The sequence below is a fragment of the Taudactylus pleione genome, unplaced genomic scaffold (genome assembly GCF_031769625.1).
Source record: "Taudactylus pleione unplaced genomic scaffold, aTauple2 ptg000333l, whole genome shotgun sequence".
Taxonomy (NCBI): Eukaryota; Metazoa; Chordata; class Amphibia; order Anura; family Myobatrachidae; genus Taudactylus; species Taudactylus pleione.
The window spans coordinates 5,703,853-5,725,505 of record NW_028284734.1 but is presented as its reverse complement, the minus strand read 5'-3'; the positions used below and the strand labels follow the sequence as shown (position 1 = coordinate 5,725,505).

The 21,653-nt window shown below is 46.0% G+C and overlaps 1 protein-coding gene across 3 annotated transcripts in view; it reads left to right on the top strand.

Annotated features, from left to right (window-relative positions):
- Positions 1–21,653, top strand: part of ARHGEF28 (Rho guanine nucleotide exchange factor 28) — a 287,796-nt gene that overhangs the window by 187,055 nt on the left and 79,088 nt on the right. For all 3 annotated transcript variants that reach the window (XM_088443751.1, XM_088443750.1, XM_088443752.1), the window contains 6 exons: positions 1,185–1,383; positions 1,618–1,729; positions 4,338–4,377; positions 8,477–8,600; positions 17,287–17,413; positions 21,216–21,271. In XM_088443751.1, coding sequence (XP_088299877.1) covers positions 1,185–1,383; positions 1,618–1,729; positions 4,338–4,377; positions 8,477–8,600; positions 17,287–17,413; positions 21,216–21,271 — 658 coding nt within the window. The remainder of the gene's footprint in view (positions 1–1,184; positions 1,384–1,617; positions 1,730–4,337; positions 4,378–8,476; positions 8,601–17,286; positions 17,414–21,215; positions 21,272–21,653) is intronic.

Genomic DNA, 21,653 nt, shown 5'->3' with positions numbered 1-21,653 from the left:
ACAGGTAAATGTGCTGTAGCAATGATAGTTCAAAAACATAAAGTAAGCAAATGCCATAATGACAAGTGTTCACTTCCCTTTCATTAAACTTTGCCTGCACCCATTCACAAGCTTTTACAGACACTTTGTACAGGCGGGTTGGGCACGGGATGCCGACGCTTGGGATCCCGGCGGTGATGGGAGGTGGTTGGCGAAACGCAGGCGCGCCTTTCCATTTGAATGCCGTTGCATAAATTAACCAGTGCGATTGCATATTAAGCATGAGTACTTACTGCGTGCAACGAGTTTAACAACTTCTATGTAAGGTCAGGGCTGCTGTAATTCTGTGTGAGGGGTCGATGGTACTCGATGTTACCGATGTTTATGGAGGTTTGCAAAGTATTGTGTATGTGAGATAGCGGTAGAGGGAGGCAGTGGGCGTCTCTATGCTGGCAGTGTGACGGCATTGTGATAGCATTCATTAGCATAAATTTTCCAGCAGACCTGTGTGCGATTACGGAGCTGCAATAGCGATCCTTAATGAATCAGGCCCAGAATTAAGATACCGACACCTGTCGGTAAGTATCCTAACCCTCAGTCTAACCTCCCTCCCTGCACCCTAAACCTAACCCTCCCCCCCTAGTGCCTAAACCTAACTTTCCCACCCCTAGTGCCTAACCCCTAAACCCACTACTTATAGTACATACCGTTGGGATTCTGGTGTCGGGATTCTGGCTGGTGTCGGGATTCTGGCTGGTGTTGGGATTCTGACTGTCGGGATTCCGACTGGTGTCAGGATTCTGAATGTCGGGATTCTGAGCGCCGGCTTCCCGACAGCCTGGATTTCAACCACCTCCCATACAGACTGTCTGTTTTTATTTGTCTTTGTTTTTAAGTGCCAGTTTACACAAGCGCTGAAGTGGAAAAAATAATGTTGTCAGATTGTTATAAAGTGAAATATATACATTTAAAAGATACAAATTGGTGCACATCTCCTTTACAGTGTTTGTGTTCTCTGCCAGAGAATGGAGTACCTTGTTTTAGTTTAATAAGCATTTGCTAGTAGAATCTCAGTACTTGTGTGAAGTTCATGCTTGTGCATGGATTTCCAGGTTGTATAAATAATGTCACATTACCTACCTGGTGGTTTTGCATGGCTTACATGTTTTATTGACATTGTGAGATCAAACATCTCCTGTTTGCAGTTCCAGCTTAGATGGACTTGATGCTGACAGTGAAGGTGAGGGGACGTATAGCAGATATCACGATTCTAGTTCTCCAACTAAAGAGGACTCATCCGGCCTGCTGGGGAACAGCGGTGATGAGTTGGACTCCCCCGAGACAAGTTCTGATCAAAATTTCCAAATTAGTCAATCAGGAACTTTACCCCTCTCTCAAAGTAAGGTAATGTGATGAATCAGATAGGGTCCTGTGTGTTATGTCTTTGTGTTAGTTTTATTTACTAGAAAACCTTTTCCTGGGTTGTTGTAATTCCGGCTGTATAATGTATGTTTGATAAGACATTAGACCTATCTGCAAAGATCAGTCAATCATTTTTGCCTTTCTCTAAATACATAGGACTACAGTACCTGCAATCATCTATACATAGATCCTAAAGTGTGTATTTATTTCCCCCAGGATCCCTTGGCCGCTGGTATTAGATTCCGCTCTTACTCTTGTTCCTCTCCCAAACATTTTCTTGGAAAGCCTCGGTTGACACGTGATCTTTCCATTGGCGACTCTGCTGAGGGTGAGTATTCCTGCTATAGGTATCAGAGGGATAGGTAACTGGATGACTAGGATTATATACAATACTGTATACAGTTGCCATAAAAAATATTTTGTGATACACCAGGTCTAAAAGGTGTTTTTTTTTTTTTTTTTTTGTAATGGATTTTTGCAGTGGATCATTATACACACATATCCCAGGGGCTGATTTTTAGCTGGGAGCAAAGCAAAAAAATAAGTAACCATGTAGCTGGAGCAAACCATGTTGCTCTGCAAGGGGTGCAAATTAGAGATGTGCAGGCTCGGTTCGGTTCAGATTTTCCCGCCAAGTTCTGATTTGTTCCCGCCAAAAATTATGTCTCAGAAATGCCTGTTTCTGAAACTCGATTTTTGGCGAGAAAAGCCGAACCGACCCAAACCTGCACATCTCAAGTGCAAATACATCTATTTATTATTTTTTTGTTCCTAAAAAGTAGCTTTTTCTGTGTTAAAAGCCACGAGACACAAATGATAGAAGGAAGTAGTTCCTGATTTATAAATGTAACACAATGTTTGGTAAACTATTTTAAAGGTGTGATGAGCTTATGTCTCTGTTATTTTGGTGAAAACAAAGAGCATTCTGAGCTGCCAAGAGAGCCTGAGTAGTGACAGCAAACACAATGGAAATGTTCGTTCTCTGTCACATGTCCGCTCCTAACGTGCAGTATGAACTACAATTCTATTAGTCTATAATCCCATGGAATTTGTATTTACCTGATACCAGTAGGCAAAAAGGCTCACCCACGTATGTACTCCTAAATATGCATATTTAGTGCCTTACTCTGTTTTGTGTCTGACCCCACACATTAAGCTCCAATTTAATTAGTTCTAAAATCTATTCTCAGATGTAAAATCGACTCTTGCTGAGTCAGTCTCTAAATACCAGGCTTATATCTAAACTGTGCTTCATTAAGGTTGTTTAATAAATGTTTATATTATATGTTTAATATTTCTAACCTAGTACTGACACATGTCCTGCTCACTGGCTGCAAGGCTTGCTGTATGTAGTTAGATGCAAGTGCTGAAATGTATCTACGTAAAGAATGTTTTCCTGCTTGTAGACGCTGTATTCAGCCTCAATGGCCGCTCACTTCTTCAGGCACTCTCATTGTCTAAATCAGTATCTCTCCTGCACCCGGGTAGTAAGTAATGCACTGGTGATGTGGGGACTAGGAGTCTGGTTTGCTGCATGTCCCTCTTGTATGGAAGGAAATTATTCGCCCCAATCCATGGTTTTCTACATTTAATGTTGATTGTACACACAACACCTCATGCAGTGTCTATATCAAGATGATTTCTTTTATACGTGTTGATTTAACGTCACCTGCCCCTTTCAGGCTGCACATGGATTATGCCCCAATGTTGGAGATGTGTTGAAATCAAACTAGGACACATCTGTAGGGGGCTATATTTCCATGTGCACATTCCTACTGTGCTGTACTTGGGATATGGTTAACTGTAACATTTTATGCCGCTCGTACAGTGCGACCCAAGTGCATTTTTGCATCCCATATTTGGACTTGTGTCCGGCTCTAATCAGGCCTCTAGTGTTACCTCTCTCCATGGTGCCTTGTTGTCCAGGTATGGGGTGAGAAGTTCCTTCCATGAGTCTTTCATTGTGGTGCTCTAGCAGGTGGTGGTCTTCTGGTTATAGGGCAGGCCTACACTGCAAAGTCCGGGCACATTACACAATGCAATTTTATCAGTTTGGATCAAATGACCGAGAAATATTTATTGAGTCGGCCAGCGCTGAATCTGGCCATAACCACTTTCATCTGCCTTCTACAAAGCGACCCGCCCAGTTCTCTCCATAGGATACAATGAAGTGAAAACTGGACACCTGTTTTGTCAGGTTTCCAGCATGAATACATTTGCATGTGTAGCCCTGTCCTTTCAATCTATTCCTCTACCCTGCTGCGTTTCATTGGCTTGTTTTTGGCTCTAGCCTATAGGCCTGCTGCAACACCTCCTTTGTGTATGCAATCAGCATTTCTATAAGAAGAATGGTTATCAAGTATGTATTTGCAAGGTAACGCTGACAAAGGGCTAAATGCTGTTTGACATCTGATAATCGTGCAATAGCGGTTTTTGGGATGTTGCCCAGGTACAATTATTTACTTACAGTAAATCTTGAGATGTGGCTTAGTCAACATATGTCACACTCCCAGGAGGGCGTTACAGTGATTTATGCTTAATGGACACATTACGGCACATGGGTACAGTAGTGTGATAAAGTGCATTTTTCTTGCTTTAAGTTGCACCGTTGTCCAACTCTAAATCAAGCCCTGAGTTTGTTAACTCTGCATGATGCTTTGGTTGGATTCTGATTTTAAGAGTTGCCTTTTATCATCTGCCAAGTCAAATCAGTGAATAAATAATGTGCTTCTGTATTTATAGGTGTCCACCTTTGTTTTGACATTCATTACTAACCTTTAACATTCATTTAATATTGATATTTTATTATCATTATGACGTGATTATGACATGATTTGAAAAATTTACTGAAATCTCATGGTGGCGGATTTTGCAAATGTCCCCAAGCAGTTATAAGTCCTATTCCTAATCGATGTTTCTCTTATTTGCTTTAATAGAACGCGCGTACAGCCTTCCCGACCAATCAAGAGAGAAAAGGTACTGTAGTATCGGTGCTCTGTACATTATTGAGAAACCTTTGTGCAGCAAAATAGTTGTATGATTGTTGTGAACACACATAATTTAGATATTTAAAGCACCATGGTAGAAGCAGATACAAGAGAGGAGAGTTGGAGGGTTGTCCAGAGATACTTCAGTTCCAGAGGTGCATTGTTTTCTAGCAAGACACTTCAAGAGCTCACCCAAGAGATGGCACAGTACATTTATGTTACCTTCACCCAGTGTTGGTGGCATTGTTATCCAACATTGCTAGATGTAGACCTATACCTCCTGGTAGCAAGTGGTACCAGACCACAGATCAGTTTGGGCTCCTCAGCCTAAAAAATTTAAAGACTTCTGCTCTGAAGACTTGTCAGGTCAGGTGATCTTCTTTTGGAGAATTTAGGAATATAATGCTGGTGTCCCGACCAGGGCTGTATGTGGCCGGGGCCAGCGAACATTACCTGGCCAGACGTTATGGCGGGGTCCCTCTGGCGGGGGCGGGGGCATCTGGAGTTCAGCGCTGCATACCTCAGGGTCACGGAGGCACATAGTCCTGTATGCAGGTGTGAGTATGGGTCACTTTAGGCAGCGTGACATGGGCGCCGCCATCTTGGATTTCATCAGGTGACTCACTTCAGCCAATCCAGCCAGAGCATTATCGGGAGTCCTAGCAACCATTATGCACTTCCTTTGGTATTTAAGGGCTACTGTGCAGTTGTTTTTTTGCCAGTGCAACTTTATACCCAGTGCAAGCTGGGTACTAGTTCTCTGTGCTCCCCTGCTGTTACCTGCTCCAAGTGGTTTACCTTCAGACACTGCTGCTCCAGGCTCCAGCCATCCTCGTCTGACCTCTGTGAGACAGCAGTACTATTCCAGGCTACCACCCCTAGCGGGACCCTTGCTGAGATCCGAACTATCTGTGCTCCTCCTCAGTCACCCGGTTACCAGTTGTTCGTTCCCTACCTATACCTCCATCTGGTTCTCCTCCTGCAAGCGGGCCACTCATGAATAACACCCCTCTTAAGCCTGCTTCCTTCCAGTACCAGCAATCTGCCCTGAAAACCTCTCCTAGTTCCACTCCGGGTCCAAGTCCTCATCCATCCGTGCCAGCTGGAGCTATATACATCTTAGGGTGGGAACACACCTGACCGACCAGCAATCGTGACGATGTTCAGGGCAATGTGCCTTCGCCCTGGCCATCGCATGATTTCCGGTACACAGTACACGTTTCAATGAATGACGGAACGATTACTTGTTCCATCCTTCGTTAATATGTATGGCGCCGCATGCCATATTGTGTGACGGGCTGTGCAGCAGGCCATATCGCATGCGACTGCGAGAGCGCGCAAATCGGGCATGCACACTGCACGATATGCCCGATTTGTCGTTCCGATTTGGCCAAATTCGGCCCGATAACGTGCAAGTATGTAGCCAGCCTTACTTATGGGGGCAGGTAATTTAGCGCACAGTTTGTCCCAGATAGACTGGAAAAACAACTGGTAGTTGGGACAGTATTCAGAACATGTAGAAGCATGTAACATGCACAATAACATACAATGTAGACATAGCCCTATGTTTTTCTTGTATCACATGTGCCAGGGACTTTTGAGTCATTGGCACCATCATGGTATTTTCTGGCAAATTGGTTTCCACTTGGCAAAGCTTTTGGTGCAGAAAAATACTACTTCTGTTTAAATTTATCTGTCTATCTTTACTGATATATCCAGATATATGTGTGTAACGTCCCCACCTGACTACCAAGGTCTTCTGCTTTTTAATGTTGGCTGTTGTCATTTTAGTCATTTTTAAGCAGAAAATTACTGTTGCTAATTCGGGTCTCTTATCCACAAACCCATGACATGCCATACAGTACATGCCATGCATTACATGTCATTTTAAATGTATTAAACTATATGGCTTCAAATGAAAAATGTTGCAGTAAATTAATTCATATGACTCCGGAATGTTTGCTACATCCTTGAGTGTGTTGCTCATTTCCACAAAATGAAACTACAAAGTATCATCTTCAGATGTTGTTGTTCCAGCTGTTGTGGAACTATAAATCCCAGCATACAGAACACAACGAACTGGAGAGCCGCAGGCTGCCTACACCTGCTGTTGGGGTGCCAGTGGCCAGTTATCAAATTGTTAATTTTTTTTATTTGTAGAATATATCATTTACTTTTATGACTCCGCTATATATATTTTTTTCAATCGTCTCAGCAATTTTCCTGGGGCACAGTGCTTTGATTAGAATATATTTTTGTGTTTATTACTGATATCTTGTTTAACATTTAGGGGGGAATTCATTTAGCCCCGATTAAATAAAAGGAGGTAGCCCCGGGCTTTATTGCACAAGGCTATTCAATTAGGCTTCCTTTTTTCCCGAGACCTGTGTTAACGCCCGTTAAATGAACGCGCTAACGTGCATTAACTCAGGTTATCGGGCGTTAACATCCGGAAGCCGTGAACAGTTCATGGATTAGGGCGATAAGTGGCTCATCCCCCAACACCAGCACACTTATTGGGGATTTCTTTTCGGGTCTCATGATACCCAAAATAAATCCCGTTAAGTGAGGCTAATTGAATAGCCCCCAGCTATTAATTAGCCCACTGTAAATTACCTCGGCTAATTGAATCTCCCCATTATTCTTTAAATTGGCTAAACTTACCAATTTTTTTTTTTTTGTTTAATCCTATTATAAGAAAAATTACCTATCCAAAAATAAGTCTGACCACAAATCTTATTTGGTATTTTGCTTTGTATCACTGATGAATAGCAGTGACTACCATAAGAAGGTATTTGTTACATAATGAACATTCCAGACATAGTAGTCACATACAGTAAACGAACAATATAAATGTTTATTGTGGTGTTAAATTTAAAATATAATGATGTGACAAGTGCTTATTGTGCCCATAATGTTACAGTGCATGGCATGCATGTTCATAAAGGATTGCTTAGTACAGCTAGCCTCATATCACTGCAATAGCCTCACATGAGTCTGACTAAACATTTGGAACTTGTGCATCCATGATTTGTTCATGTGGTAGCCTTGGACAGTTTTGTGATACAGAAGAAATATTGACAGTATATTTTCTTTTGCAAACGTTAATGGTTTTGATATCCATATGAAATACACTTTACACAGACATACATAGCCAGAAAGCTATTGTAAGGCAGATGTTGTTAGAACGAAGGAGGAAAAGCGTTCTTACCGTAAAATGTTATGTTAATGCTTCTCACCCTATTGGTACATCACATTTTATTATAATGACGATATGCATCTATTTAATATGTATGCTAATCATATGCAAATATTTGTGTAAAAAATGACTGCAATGCAGATCAGTTGGGCCCAGGCCTATATATATCTCTTGGGGCTCATATCCACTGAAATATTGTAATTAAAATGAATTTACATCTTACAGATGTTCCATGTGTGTCCCTTGGAACACACGGCAGATATCAACACGGTAGTCAAATTCTTGCCAAACAAGTGGTAACATGTCTGCTTCAACTTCAGCAATAGCTGATGTTATCATATATTAGATCATCGAGTTTAACGGGAAAGGGAGGTATGAAGAGCTTGTCCTTGACATATCCCCCTAAAAAAAGGTCAATTAATTTACTGTAGTCCTGTTATTTTGTTAATTATAAAGTGGGGACAAGTGCACCATATTTTGCAGCAATGTGCGAGTTTCATACATTTGTTTTATACAACGGGTGGAGATTTAGGGTCAACAGAGTTGGAAAATAAGAAAAATTTTGTTTAGCGAAAAATAAGTTCTTCGGCTGCAAAATTTCTGAAGATGTAGGAAAAAACAATTGATGAATGTTTTTTCAGAGGAAATATACACAGCTAAAATGTGGTGTACCAATTCTATATTGGTAAGGGGTTTAATGTGGACGTTGCACAAGGTGTGCTTTACTGTGGTAAATATTTTGTGTTTGTAGCGGGATGCATTTTGTGTGTTGCAGTTTCAATGCTGTCATTTACGCAGAGAAGACGACTTTTTTTTTTAATCCCCTTTTATGAGTGTAATATTCAAAAATAAGACAGAATGAAATTTTACAACTTGTCACTATACCTAGAATTGAAGAAGAGGAATGGGACAGGTATATGACTCCTTCAAAACCAGAATCTGAGAAAAACAAAGTCAGCCGCACTTTCAGCTTCTTACGGAGCAGGATGACTAGCACGCGGAACAAAAGCAAGGTGACTACTGCCTCCTAGTGTTACGTTTATATAACCATAATACAATTACCCATGTGCCTTATGTTAGAGTATACTAGTAGGTTGCTTGTATCTGCTGCCACTAGAAGTGACCAATATGCAGACTCTCAAATCTCTGCTGGGACAAGCCTTATGGTGATACCATGTTGAAGTCTCGGTGCTCCCTGCTCCAGTCTGTGGTCCCACTCCAGTCTGTGCTTCAGCATACTGTTCCCCATGGACAGTCACAATAAGATGTCATAAGCACCATAGACCATGAATAGTTCCAGCCACTGTCCAGTTGTCTCAACAGTAAGTGAATAGATGGGAGGTATAGTGATGCTCTGTTCCTACTCCTTCCTCAGGGAACACTAACAGTGCATGGTTTCCATTTTTCCTGGTTGGTGCACAGGTATATTCATTACTGGCTAACACATTTTAGAAGATCCACAGGTGGAGCAAATCATCTAATTTGTCAGTGAGGAGACCTGGAAAACATGCACTGTTAGTACTCCCTGAGGAAAGAGTTTGGGAAGGGATACGTTCAGTATTCCAGTGCAGGCGATGTCGCCAGAATCCCAGCGCCGGCATCCCGAAGGTAAGTAGCGGGGGTAGGGTTAGGCACTAGGGGGGGGTTAGATTTAGGGTGCATGGAGGTGGAAGTTAGGTTTAGGCACCAGGGAGGGAGGGTAAGGGTTAGGGAGAGGGGGCAGGTTAGGATACCTACTGACCGGCTTCGGTGTCCTAGCCCTGTTGGGATGCCGGCGTCTGGATTTTGACCGCCGGGATCCCGAGTGCCGGCATCCTGTACCCATCCTGTTTGGGAAACACTGGTCTAGTACATTCTATAAAATGATAGCAAGTACCTGATTGGCTAGCATGGGTAACAGGGGCAAAGCAAGACTCCTTAAATATTTGAATAACTTGACCGGTTTGGACTAACTAGTTTTGTGACTGTCCTTAATAATGACAATAGCATAGAGCAGTATAACTGGAAATATTGTGCACATAGATGTGTCTTCAGATTTAATGACAATGGGGTAATATAGCTGCTGTTACTGCTACTTAGTCTTTTTATTTAGACTTATTGATTTGGTTCAACATCTAAAATGTGTATTCCCTTCAGCTTTTCTTGGTACATATTAAAGTCTATCTAGTTACACGTAGTCATTTGACATTGCATGAAAATAATCTCATAACCGCACAAGGCATTTCAAGTCTATGCAAAATTCATTATGTTCTATAATATTAAACATGATTATTAGATTGCATTGGTAAAATTATGACTCATGCCTCTATTTATATGATTAAGTTATAGAGACTTAACAGAAGTTGATCTAAAAAGTTTATTTCTACTTCAGGGTCCATAGGGTATCCACAGGATACCTTGGGGTATAGGTGTGACGTCAGTCGCAGGGCACCAAAGAGTTAAGCTTTCAGCCTCCCAGGATGCACTAGGTCCCCCTCCTATACCCCGCCCCCGAGCCAAGGCACCTCAGTTTAGTTTGGTGCCCGGCCGGAGTCGGGTGCACCTGTTGGAGTGGGGGCTAGAAGAGCCCCTGAAGCTTATTCTTCATGCAGCTGTGGCTGCACAACTGGATGAACAGCATGGACAGTCAGTCCTGACGTCCATGCTGTCTTCCCTACACCCCGCCGGTACCAGAACGCCGGTACTGATCCGGGGATGCTGGTGGGCGTCTGGGGTCACAGCTAGCGGTGACCCCAGATGCTCCGGACCATGGCCGGATTCAAGGGGGACAGAGGTAAGCAGCGGGGTCCCGCGGTGGGTCCCCGCTGATCACATGGTCCTAAGTCCCCAGGCAGGGGGCTCCCTGGGGACTGGCTGCAGCGTGGAGCCAGGCGACCAACCTGCGCTTCCACTACCCCCTGGGACAGCGGACCGCAGCAGAGCGGTAGCGCTGCGGCGTCCCAGGGGTTAAATGCATGCCAGGGGAGCGCGCCTTCCCTGTCTCACAGCCGGCGCCTCCCCCGCTGCACACAGCCCTCTCTGCATGCTGCCGACTGGTCCTGTGGCAGCGCTCCTCCCCCAGGCCAGCCTCCTCTCTGCTCCTCGGCGGCCATCTTCTCCAGAACGCATGGTGAACGCTGCTAGAAGCGCTGGAAGGAAGCATCGTGGTCTGGGTCCCCCCGCATACCTCTCCTCCGCTGTGGTCAGGTCTGTGTATGCAGCGCTGTGTCCTACCAGGCCCTGTGTCTGTGTAGTTGAGTGATCAGCGCTGTTAGTGCAGGAATTGTTATTTTTCTGCATTGTATGTGACTGTGCTAGCGCTGCTGCCTGTAACTTTTCTTCTCTAAACTGTCAGCTTTATTACTGTCCCTGTTCTTTCTGCTAAAGCCCTTGCGGTGCGGTGCTGCAGGGTGGTCTCTCGCCTATTTAATACTTAATTGGTGAGAGAGGTCACATACGTGGTGCCATCATGTCTGAAAGTGATTTTCCCCTCCGGCTACAGTGTACCACGTGCAAAGTACCGTTAGCGGAGGGGGAGGGTAGCGCGGAGGGCCTTTGCCGGCAGTGTTTGTCCATGGCGCGGCCTATTACGGTTACAGCACCGGTACAGGAGCCGCCCTGGGCTTGTTTCGCTCAGGCGTTAACAGCTTTAGTGGGCCAGTTAGCTCCGCAGCCCGCGTTTACTCCGATGGGTTTGTCCCAGCAGTCTGTGGTGTCGTCACCCATGCAGGGGTTCCCATGACAATTGGTGGTACCCCACAGTCTCCCTATTTCCCCGCTCCCGGGTTCTCAGGAGCCAGCGTGGGTTAACTCCCTGACGAGTTCTGTACAGCACTTGTCGGATGTGTTGCAAGGGGAGTCTGTGATGCGGTCTCATAAAAGGCCGGTGGCGTCTCTGTCCGCTCCTTATGAGGATGACGAAGGGACGTCTGATGATGGGGAGATTCTAGATCCTTACGATCAGGAACCTCTCCATACTAAGGACGCTGATGCTAAGTCCAAAGTATATATTCCTGGACTTATTCGGGCGGTCCGCACAGCCTTGGTGATTGAGGACGAAGTTCCCCCAGCGGCTAAATCTAAGTATGCCTTTTTCAAAGATGTGAAGGGCGATGCCACAGTCTTTCCTCTTTCGGGTCAGTTGGTGGACCATTTAGAGGAGGCGTGGAAACAACCTGGCAAAAGATACCAGCCGCAGAGACGCCTGGCGGTGGCTTATCCGTTCGCGGATAATTATTTTGCGAAGTGGGAATCCCCTCCACAGGTGGATTCTCACGTGACCCGTCTTGTCCGTAGTGCCACATTGCCGATGCCATCCATGTCCTCCCTTAAGGATGCTACGGACCGCAAGGTAGAAATCTGCCTGAAGTCCGCTTATTCCCTTGCAGGGGGGGCAGCACGGCCGGCTATGGCCATTTGCTGGGTTGCCAGAGCGATGGAGCGCTGGGCGGATTCATTAGAGGCTTCTTTTGAATCCGACTGTCCGGCCGATCAGGCGGAGTTGATTGGCAATCTCCGTGATTCGGCCACCTACATCAACGAGGCGGCTCTAGACATTAGTACTCTGGTGTCTAGAATTTCTTCAGCAGCGGTAGCTGCTCGTTGCACCTTGTGGCTGCGATCCTGGAAGGCGGACGCAGATTCCAAGAAAGGTCTGGAAGCGTTGCCGTTTACCGGAGAAGTTCTCTTCGGTCCGGATCTGGATAAGATTGTGGCCACGCTGGCGGCAGCCAAATCTGCCTGTCTCCCGTCGGCCGCTGCTCCTTCTGGTTCGGGACCATCGTCCTTTCGGTCATCTAGGGCCCAGGGCAGGCCCAAACCACAGTCGTTTCCTCGGCAGGCTGGCCCTAAGAAATCGGTCAAGCCCCGGAAGCAGGCATGGAGTACCAGACGTCCGGCCCCCAAGCCAGATGACAAGCCTGCGGCCTGACGGTCCGGGCCTCCCTTTGGGGGATCCCAGGGTGGGAGGCCGCCTGCTACAGTTCGCCCAGTGTTGGTCGACCACTACGACAGACACTTGGGTTCTGGAGGTGGTTTCCCACGGATACGCCCTCTCCTTCCGGCACAGACCCCCGGCTCGCTTCTTCACCACGGGTCTCCCATCAGACCGGAACAAGGCTACGGAGCTGCGGAAGGTATTGCACACTATGCTCCAGGCTGGAGTTATAGTGGCGGTTCCATTCTCCCAGAGGGGCCAGGGTTTCTATTCAAATCTATTTTTGGTACAGAAACCCAATGGGTCATATCGTCCGATTCTCAACCTCAAAGCACTCAACAAGTCTTTGCGGGTCCCGAAGTTTCGGATGGAGACCCTACGGTCCATCATTCTGGCGCTGGAACCTGGGGACTACTTGGTGTCATTGGACATACAGGACGCTTACCTGCATGTCCCTATTCTTTGGCGCCATCAACAGTTCCTCAGGTTTGCAATCAGCAGCGACCACTTCCAGTTTCGGGCGTTACCTTTTGGCCTGGCAACAGCACCACGTGTTTTCACCAAGGTGATGGCGGTCATGGCGGCTTCTCTGCGGCTGCAGGGAGTCCGCATGTTGCCGTATTTGGACGACCTGTTATTGGTGGCAGGATCTCCAGAGCTCCTGTTACGCCACTTGGACCTGACCATTGCACTGCTGCAACGGCACGGCTGGCTAATCAACTGGCAGAAGTCCACTCTAATCCCGTCTCGGAGGATTCTGCATCTTGGAGCCTTATTGGACTCGGGACAGCAAAGGATCTTCGTGACGGAGGACAAGATCTCTGCTTTACAGTCAAGGGTGCGCAGTTGTCTGCACAGCCGCCGGGTGTCCTTACACTCGGCGATGAGGTTACTGGGCTCCATGGTGTCGGTGTTCGACATGGTGGAATACGCCCAGTTTCACTCCAGACCTCTGCAGCACCTGATCCTGTCCAAGTGGAACGGGCTGACTCAGTCTCTGAAGTCCCAGACGATTGTGCTCACCCAGGAGGTTCGCCTGTCCCTTACGTGGTGGTTACAGACGACCCACCTCAACAAGGGACGTCCGTTCTGGGTTCCAAATTGGGTCCTGTTGACAACGGACGCCAGTCTTCGGGGCTGGGGAGCAGTTTCGGGTCCACACTTGTTCCAGGGCAGGTGGACGCCGACAGAAGCGGAGCTTCCAATAAATATCTTGGAACTCCGTGCGGTCTTCAATGCTCTCCAGCAGGCACAGCGGTTTCTCCAGGGTCGCCCGGTGCAGGTCCAGTCGGACAACGCTACCACCGTGGCCTACATAAACAGGCAAGGAGGAACTCGCAGTCGGGCGGCTCTCGTAGAGGTCTCTCGGATCCTGGTTTGGGCGGAGCGCAATCTTCCGGCCATATCAGCGGTCTTCATCCCGGGAGTGCTCAATTGGGAGGCGGACTTTCTAAGTCGCCAGGACGTTCATCCGGGGGAATGGTCCCTGCACCCGGACGTTTTTCAACTACTGGTGGACAGGTGGGGTCTTCCAGAAATCGACCTCATGGCGTCCCGGCACAACAACAAGTTGCCGGTGTACGGGTCTCGCACAAGAGACGAAGGGGCGTCTCTGGTGGATGCTCTGTCCGTCCGGTGGACGTTCCGGTTCGCATACCTGTTCCCTCCGGTCTCCCTTCTTCCACGGGTAATCCGGAAATTCAAACAGGAAGGAGGGACGCTCCTGTTGATAGCTCCCGCGTGGCCCAGACGGCACTGGTTCTCAGACCTTCAGGGTCTGTCCGTGGACATTCCTCTGCGGTTGCCGCTACGACCGGACCTTCTGTCTCAGGGTCCTTGCCTTCACCCGGACCTGACTCGGCTGTCTTTGACGGCGTGGCTGTTGAGACGGCCATGCTGAGGTCCCGGGGGTTTTCCAGCTCGGTGGTGCGTACCATGTTACGAGCTCGGAAACCGTCTTCCGCGAGGATATACCATCGCGTGTGGCATACGTTCTTCCAGTGGTGTCGACCGAGAGGTTATGCACCGCGGGAGTTTCGTCTGTCTCGGATTCTCGCCTTCCTGCAAGCGGGACTAGATCATGGGCTTCGCCTTGCTTCTTTGAAGGTACAGGTTTCGGCCCTATCTGTCTGGTTTCACCGTAGGATTGCTACAATCCCGGATGTGCGCACCTTTATGCAGGGTGTTCTCCGCATTCAGCCGCCCTTTGTTCCACCTGTGGCGCCTTGGGATTTGGCTGTGGTCCTGAGGGCTCTCCAAGGACCGCCGTTTGAACCACTGGGCTCAGTGGATCTTAAATGGCTAACAGCTAAGACTGTTTTCCTTCTGGCCATTGCTTCGGCCAGACGTGTTTCTGAGTTAGGGGCTCTTTCTTGTAGACCCCCTTTCTTGGTTTTTTATGGGAACAGGGCAGTGCTCCGCACTCGGCCCGAGTTTCTTCCCAAAGTTGTTTCCCAGTTTCATATTAACGAGGAAATAGTTGTTCCGGCCTTTAACTCACCGGGTCTTTCCGTGGGTGAGGCCTCTTTGGATGTTGTGCGGGCCTTAAGGACTTATGTTGACCGCACTTCTTCGTTTAGGAAGTCGGACGCTTTGTTTGTCCTCTTTGGCTTCCGTAAAAAGGGTTGGCCTGCTTCAAAGCAAACTTTGGCAGCCTGGATCCGTATGGCTATTTCTGAAGCTTATCTTCATGAAGGCCTACCGGTCCCTCCTTCTCTGAAGGCTCATTCCACTAGGTCTGTGGGTCCTTCGTGGGCAGCTCGACGTGGTGCCTCGGCAGTTCAGATCTGCAAGGCTGCTACGTGGTCTTCTGTCCATACCTTCGTGAGGTATTACAGGTTTGACACCTTCGCCTCTCAGGATGCTTCCTTCGGGCGGCGGATTCTCCTTTCTGCACAGGAGCGTCCCCACCCTTAAAGGATACTGCTTTGGGACATCCCCAAGGTATCCTGTGGATACCCTATGGACCCTGAAGTAGAAAATATGAGATATGGTAAGAACTTACCCTTGTTATCTCTATTTCTACGAAGTCCATAGGGTTCCACAGGACTCCCGCCCTGTCGCACCTGTGCTGCAGATGGGCTTTGCTCTGGTCACCGGTTTTCCGTCTCCCTCTGGTGAGAATGTGATTCTTGTATGTGTCCAGATCTTTGTTCTCTCTCTTCCTTCTCCTCCTCCGGCCTATGGCTTGGTAACTAACTGAGGTGCCTTGGCTCGGGGGCGGGGTATAGGAGGGGGACCTAGTGCATCCTGGGAGGCTGAAAGCTTAACTCTTTGGTGCCCTGCGACTGACGTCACACCTATACCCCAAGGTATCCTGTGGAACCCTATGGACTTCGTAGAAATAGAGATAACAAGGGTAAGTTCTTACCATATCTCATATTTTTTTTTGGTTCATTACCAAACTAATTACCCTTTTTATCTAGCGGCCACGGTGGGTCATCCTTGAAAATTAGACGTTTTTTTATCAAACATCCTTTAGGTCCACACACTGGCATTTGCAATGTCGTTTTTTTTTGTGGCATGTTAAAATGCAAATAAAAACAGAATTATATAAATTTTTTATCTTTTTTTTAAACCTGCATTTGTAACGAGACCAGAATATATGATGATCCACTCAAACCTGAAAATCCGGTTTCACCTCATCTCACTGCATTTACAGTGCACTCTAAATAAGATGATGAATGAAAGTTTTAAATGATGTCAATGCACATAATACACACCACAACGGACTGAGCAAAAAAAAAGGGGTTTTGTGGGTGCAATGCAAACCAAAGATACTTAGAAATATACAGTAAATGTATACTGTTTGGTACAATGATTTTTTTGTTTTGTCATAATGCAGTGTTCTCCCCAGGCTGTTTTTTGCGGGTTCACCACCCAGCACGAATCGGCCTACCACCTGGCACTTTGGGAGCCTGCAAGTAAGGACAGTATAAAAAGGACCAGATCCTACAGACTTTGCAGCTTTTTCATAATCAGATGACTGGGCTTCATATAAGAAGAGGAGAATGAATATATACAATGTTATTTCAAGTCTAAATCATTATAAGGTCAGGGTTTAAAACATTTTATTATTGCTATTATTAAGGCCCCCACCCTGCTACTTCTTGATGCCACCCGGCTGGAAACATTTTCTGGGGAGAACACTGTAATGCCATAGCATACAGCACAATATGGTTGTACCCGGCATTCAGTTATTAAAGACGTGGGTGAGGGGAAAGAATGCAAAGGAAAACAAGCTAAATGGATGCGAGGGGCAATGCAAGGGCCAGCTTGGCAGATAAATGGGCACCGCTGGCCCTCCCTTACCTCAGGAATCAATAAACCAATAACCCCCTAATAAAAAAAACCCTAAATAAAAATACTTTAATGTGAGTGATAGATGAGCTGTAAACCGGAACTAGCAAAAAAGTTGGTTAAAACACAGGAGAACTTTGAATTTCCGTGCACCCCATTCGCACCTGATGGATAATTTTTTAGGCTCATTATGCTTTGAAATATTCAACGTAACAAAAGAGGAGACAAATTGTTCTTGTTTGTCTTTTCAAAGCAGCAATGCAAGATGGCCTTTCCCTGAAGACCATACATTCCCAGAGATCTTCATTCTTATTCTGACCCATCTTCCTCCTCATTCCATAAGAATGCTCGTTATTAATCCTAATACATGTGTGTTTTTTGTTGGGAGCTCTGAATTGGATGACTGCATTTGCTGACTTGTGTAATAAATAAGATTGTATAGAGTCTAAATAATCTTTATCTTTCCTGTGCACATTCTCATGAAGACCAAAAACAAGGATGTGAAGGAGAAGGTGAACAGACACCAGTTTGTAGTGGGCACGTTCTCGGGTGTGGTATCGTGTCTGGTGTGTGATCGAGCTCTCCTTGGGAAAGAGTCCCTACAGTGCTCCAGTAAGTACCAGCACGTGATGGTGAAGCTATTTTTTATAGATGCAAGCCAATGATTGAAGGGTCAATCAAGCCTGAATTAGTGCTATATAACCTGCTGGTAGATTTTAAATGCTTGAAAATGACAATATATACTTTTTTTTTTCTCTACATTGCACTCCATTGATCCATAAATGTTTATGGTACTTAGTGTAAGAGAGAAGAGATGCCATGTCACATGCCACCTATGGAAGATGGCCCATCCCCTGGGATTATTTAGTGACACTGGGAAGAATGCACTTCAGGGACCTATCGAGAAGCGTTTACAGCACAACATCATTTTGTAAAGTCTTTTTCACCCATTAAGTTCTATCCTTCAACTTTCTTTTATCTGTTTTCAAATTAAATGATTCATGAGGATCTAAAACTTTTATTTTTTTTTCTCAAAACATTGTGGTAAAGCAGGGATGGAGAACCATTTTTCTGCCGAGGGCCTTTTTGATATATATAACATTATTCGCGGGCCTGATACAGGCCACGCCCCTCCGTGTGATGTCACACGGGGCATGGCCACAATCACCAGTGATTACAGCAATGCCCTGAGTATCCTGAGGATGCTCCGGGGAGATGTAAGGGCAGTGGTGTGACCGTCTCAAGCGTCCTAAGGACGCTCCAGACTGCACTGCTGCATAGATTCTGACTGCAGGGTGCCATTCTAGGCACCCTGCTAGCCAGATGAGGTTAGCAGAAAAAAGCTCTGAGGGCCAGACTAAATGATTCCGCAGGCCTTATATGGCCCCTGGACCTGAGGTTCCCCATCCATGTGGTAAAGTAACACAAAATGTATCCAAACATGATCTCAAAGATTAGAAGTCTTTTAGCTTCATGGCACTCGCACACAGTGAGAACGGAGATGTGTATAACTAGGCCCAGGAGGAGGGTGTACCCTCAGCCAGCCAGGGACTGGCGTTTACATATTGATGGGTACATTACCAATGACACACTTGTCTGTGGACTCTGATATATGTAACCACAGCTTAGAATATCAGGTGCTGCACACCGGCCGTGTAACATTTAGAATTTGACCTGGTGACTTTTAATCTACCATCATTATAAATCTTGAGTGACTGCCAGATGAGCGTTTTAGAACACAGCTGCTTTCAGTCATACCGCTTTCACACACAATGTGTGAAATATCCCGGCTTCTACCTGTCACTTATACCCCTTTTACACCAAAATCCCGGGTCCGACCCTGGAATTTGAACACTGGTCAATCCCGGGTCGAACTCTGCTTCAGACCCCGTTTACACTGCAACTTGACCCGGGTTATTCCGGGTTTGCCCCGTTCACACTGAACCCGGGTAATCCCTGCTTTTCTCTATAGAAGTCATTAAAAATGGTCTGTTTTAAGGTCTGACAAAGATGGTCACAAAAGGCAACAAAAGAGAGGGGTGGGGACTGCTTACAGCATTGCTACAGGTTGCTGTTCTGGCTGTGGCAGGCTGTGTATCAGCCTGCGTTTGTGGCTACTGGTCAGGCTGTGGTACAGGCTGCAGTTCTGGCTATGACAGGCTGTGTGCCTGCCTGCATTTGTGGCTGCTGGTCAGGCTGCTGTGGTGTAGGAGGTTAGGCAGGCAAGCGATGGCTTCATGTGCATCTCTCTGCAGGGCACTGACAAATTACATCATCTGCCAGTGCCCCAGAAGCTCCAATCAGCATCTTTCAGAGCTAGCCGGGTCAAATAAGCAGGGTAGCACCCGTTCACACTGCCGCATGACACGAGAACAACCCGTGTTCAACCCTGCTCTCAACCCGAGTAAGATTCCCAGGTAAATCAACCCGGGAAATTTTTCTGGGAGCCGTTCACACAGAGCATCGACCCGGCAATAACCCGGGTTATTCGGTTGGTGTAAAAGGGGTATTAGATGCTTGCCCCCCTTTTCACACAGAAAACTAAATTACCGGGTAAAGCACTTTTACCCAGTAATTTGCAGATCAACACAGGATTTTTCGTGTGAAAGGGTCAACTCATGTCGAGAATGCCCGGTCTAGGACCCTGCTTTTTACTAATTTAGTTTTCTGTGTGAAAGGGGTATAAGTGTACCAGTGAAGAGAATGGAAATTGCTTTTCCCCTGTCAGTGTTGCATGTGGTACTTTAACAGTAGAATCTCTGTGGTGCAACCCCACAGCGTTCCCCAATAACTTTAATGCTAGATTGCTGCATGACCGTGACATTTTACTAATAGGGTCTCTCTATCACTGTATGCTGGCCCTTGTAGTTACAATGGGTGATCTTAAAACAAGGAAACTGTCCCGTCATTTCATGTGTTTAATAAGATTGCTTGGATCTGATAAAATGCCAGCAATAGTAAATAATGGACGTGGCTTGTGATTTGTACACACATCTCTTTTAGTGCACTACAGATGTGTCCACATACATCTAGCCTCCTGGCCCTTCTAGTCGCGCCATACCGTGGCGTGCATCATTTTACATTTGAATGCGTAGTATTCGCACAATGATGTGAATAGATAGCACAAGCAGCTGCTACTGATTGCAATGATATGCAGCATGTCTATATTCTATGTGTGACTGCGGGTGTATCTGCATGGGAAATGCTACATTACAGTGTCAGCGGCTGTAACACTGTAACGTAGCGCTTTGCGTGCAGATACACCCGCAGACGCACACAGAACACGGGCATGCTGCATATCATTGTAATCAGCAGAAGCTGCTTGTGCTATCTGTTCGCATTGCTGTGCTAATAAGACGCATTTGAAGGTAAAAATAACAGTCAGTCTGAGCTCCCGCGTTGCATGGCGTGACTTCGTGTATGTTTAATGTATTCAGGCTCATTGTGGAGGAGCTGAGCCGCATGGACCTTGGTTCACAGGCGCCAAAGGCGAGTTTTTGCATAGAGCGCATGCGCAGAAGCCAGTTTACGCATATTTGCGTATGTCTATCCTATGCGGAGTCTTAAGCTGTGCATCCACTATACAATTTTCTGTCAGCTATCTGTCCAATCTGGCTGGTTGGAATGAAAACCTGGTAATGTATGGGAGCAAATGACAATCGATCATATGGTTTTAAACACTGAACAATTTTTTTTTGTCCTTTTTTTCAAATTGGTTACATTTATGTGTTTTAACCAATTTGTCTGAACAACCATTTTTGGCTATTTTCCAGTGTTTGTGAACAAATGGATGATTGTCATTTGCTCCCATATATTACCTGGTTTTCATTCCAACCAGCCAGGTTGGACAGGTTGGAAATTGTATAGTGGATGCCCAGCTTTAAGAACTATCTTTCTGTGAAATAGGGCAATTTCTGGGCGGTGTCAATGTGATTGCACGGAACCACTCTGACTTGTGGGCGTTTATCTAAAGCTCTGTATGATTCAAAGTTGTGCTTATATGTACAAGGAATGGATCCTATTTCAGACCTATCTCTTGCACAAAGCATGGGGCTGGTGCAAGTGCAGGTACTAATATGGGTGGCACAGGTTCCCTCATGCACACGCATGATCCCCTGCATTAGCATAAGGTAGTAAATTTTGGCTTTCCTGGCTTCCCGCAACTACAGCCACTTTGCGTGCGACACTGAATAAGCCCTTTAGCCTGGTTTCTATATCAGCTCTGTATGATTCCCATACAAGTACGTGTTATTTACTGGATATGATGCTGCTTACTAATGTATAGAAAGCCACATCAACGTTAATACACATTATGTCCAACACATACTCTCATTGCTACCCACTATTGTCATTTTTGTTTGTGTACATTTTTGTTATATTTATATTCTTTTAATAGTTACGTTCTTTATTTTAGATTGCAATGTGAACATACACAAGGTCTGCAAGGATGCAGCCCCAGCATGTACAAAGGTGACTATATTACTTATATATAATTATACACTAATTTCATACACCCTTTGCTTAAATCTCCAGCATTATTAATATTTTAACGTTAATCCTCCCTCTCCCCCAAACTATTAAAAATACCCCTTCCACTATCATCCAGATTGCAGTAGCTGGAGATCTCTGCTTCCATACAGGTCACTAGTCACTGGGGGCGATTCAATTGTTGTAGGAGTGGCAGTAATTAATGGGCACCCTGTGCTGCAATTCATTTGTTCTGGGCGCCCATTAATTATCGTAATCTTCACGCCCTATTAGACTGGGTTTAGCAGTGGGGCACCCAAACTGTGTTTAGGGCGCCCTAGCCACGGATTTATCTCCTAAACACAGACTATAGACCCACTTGGAA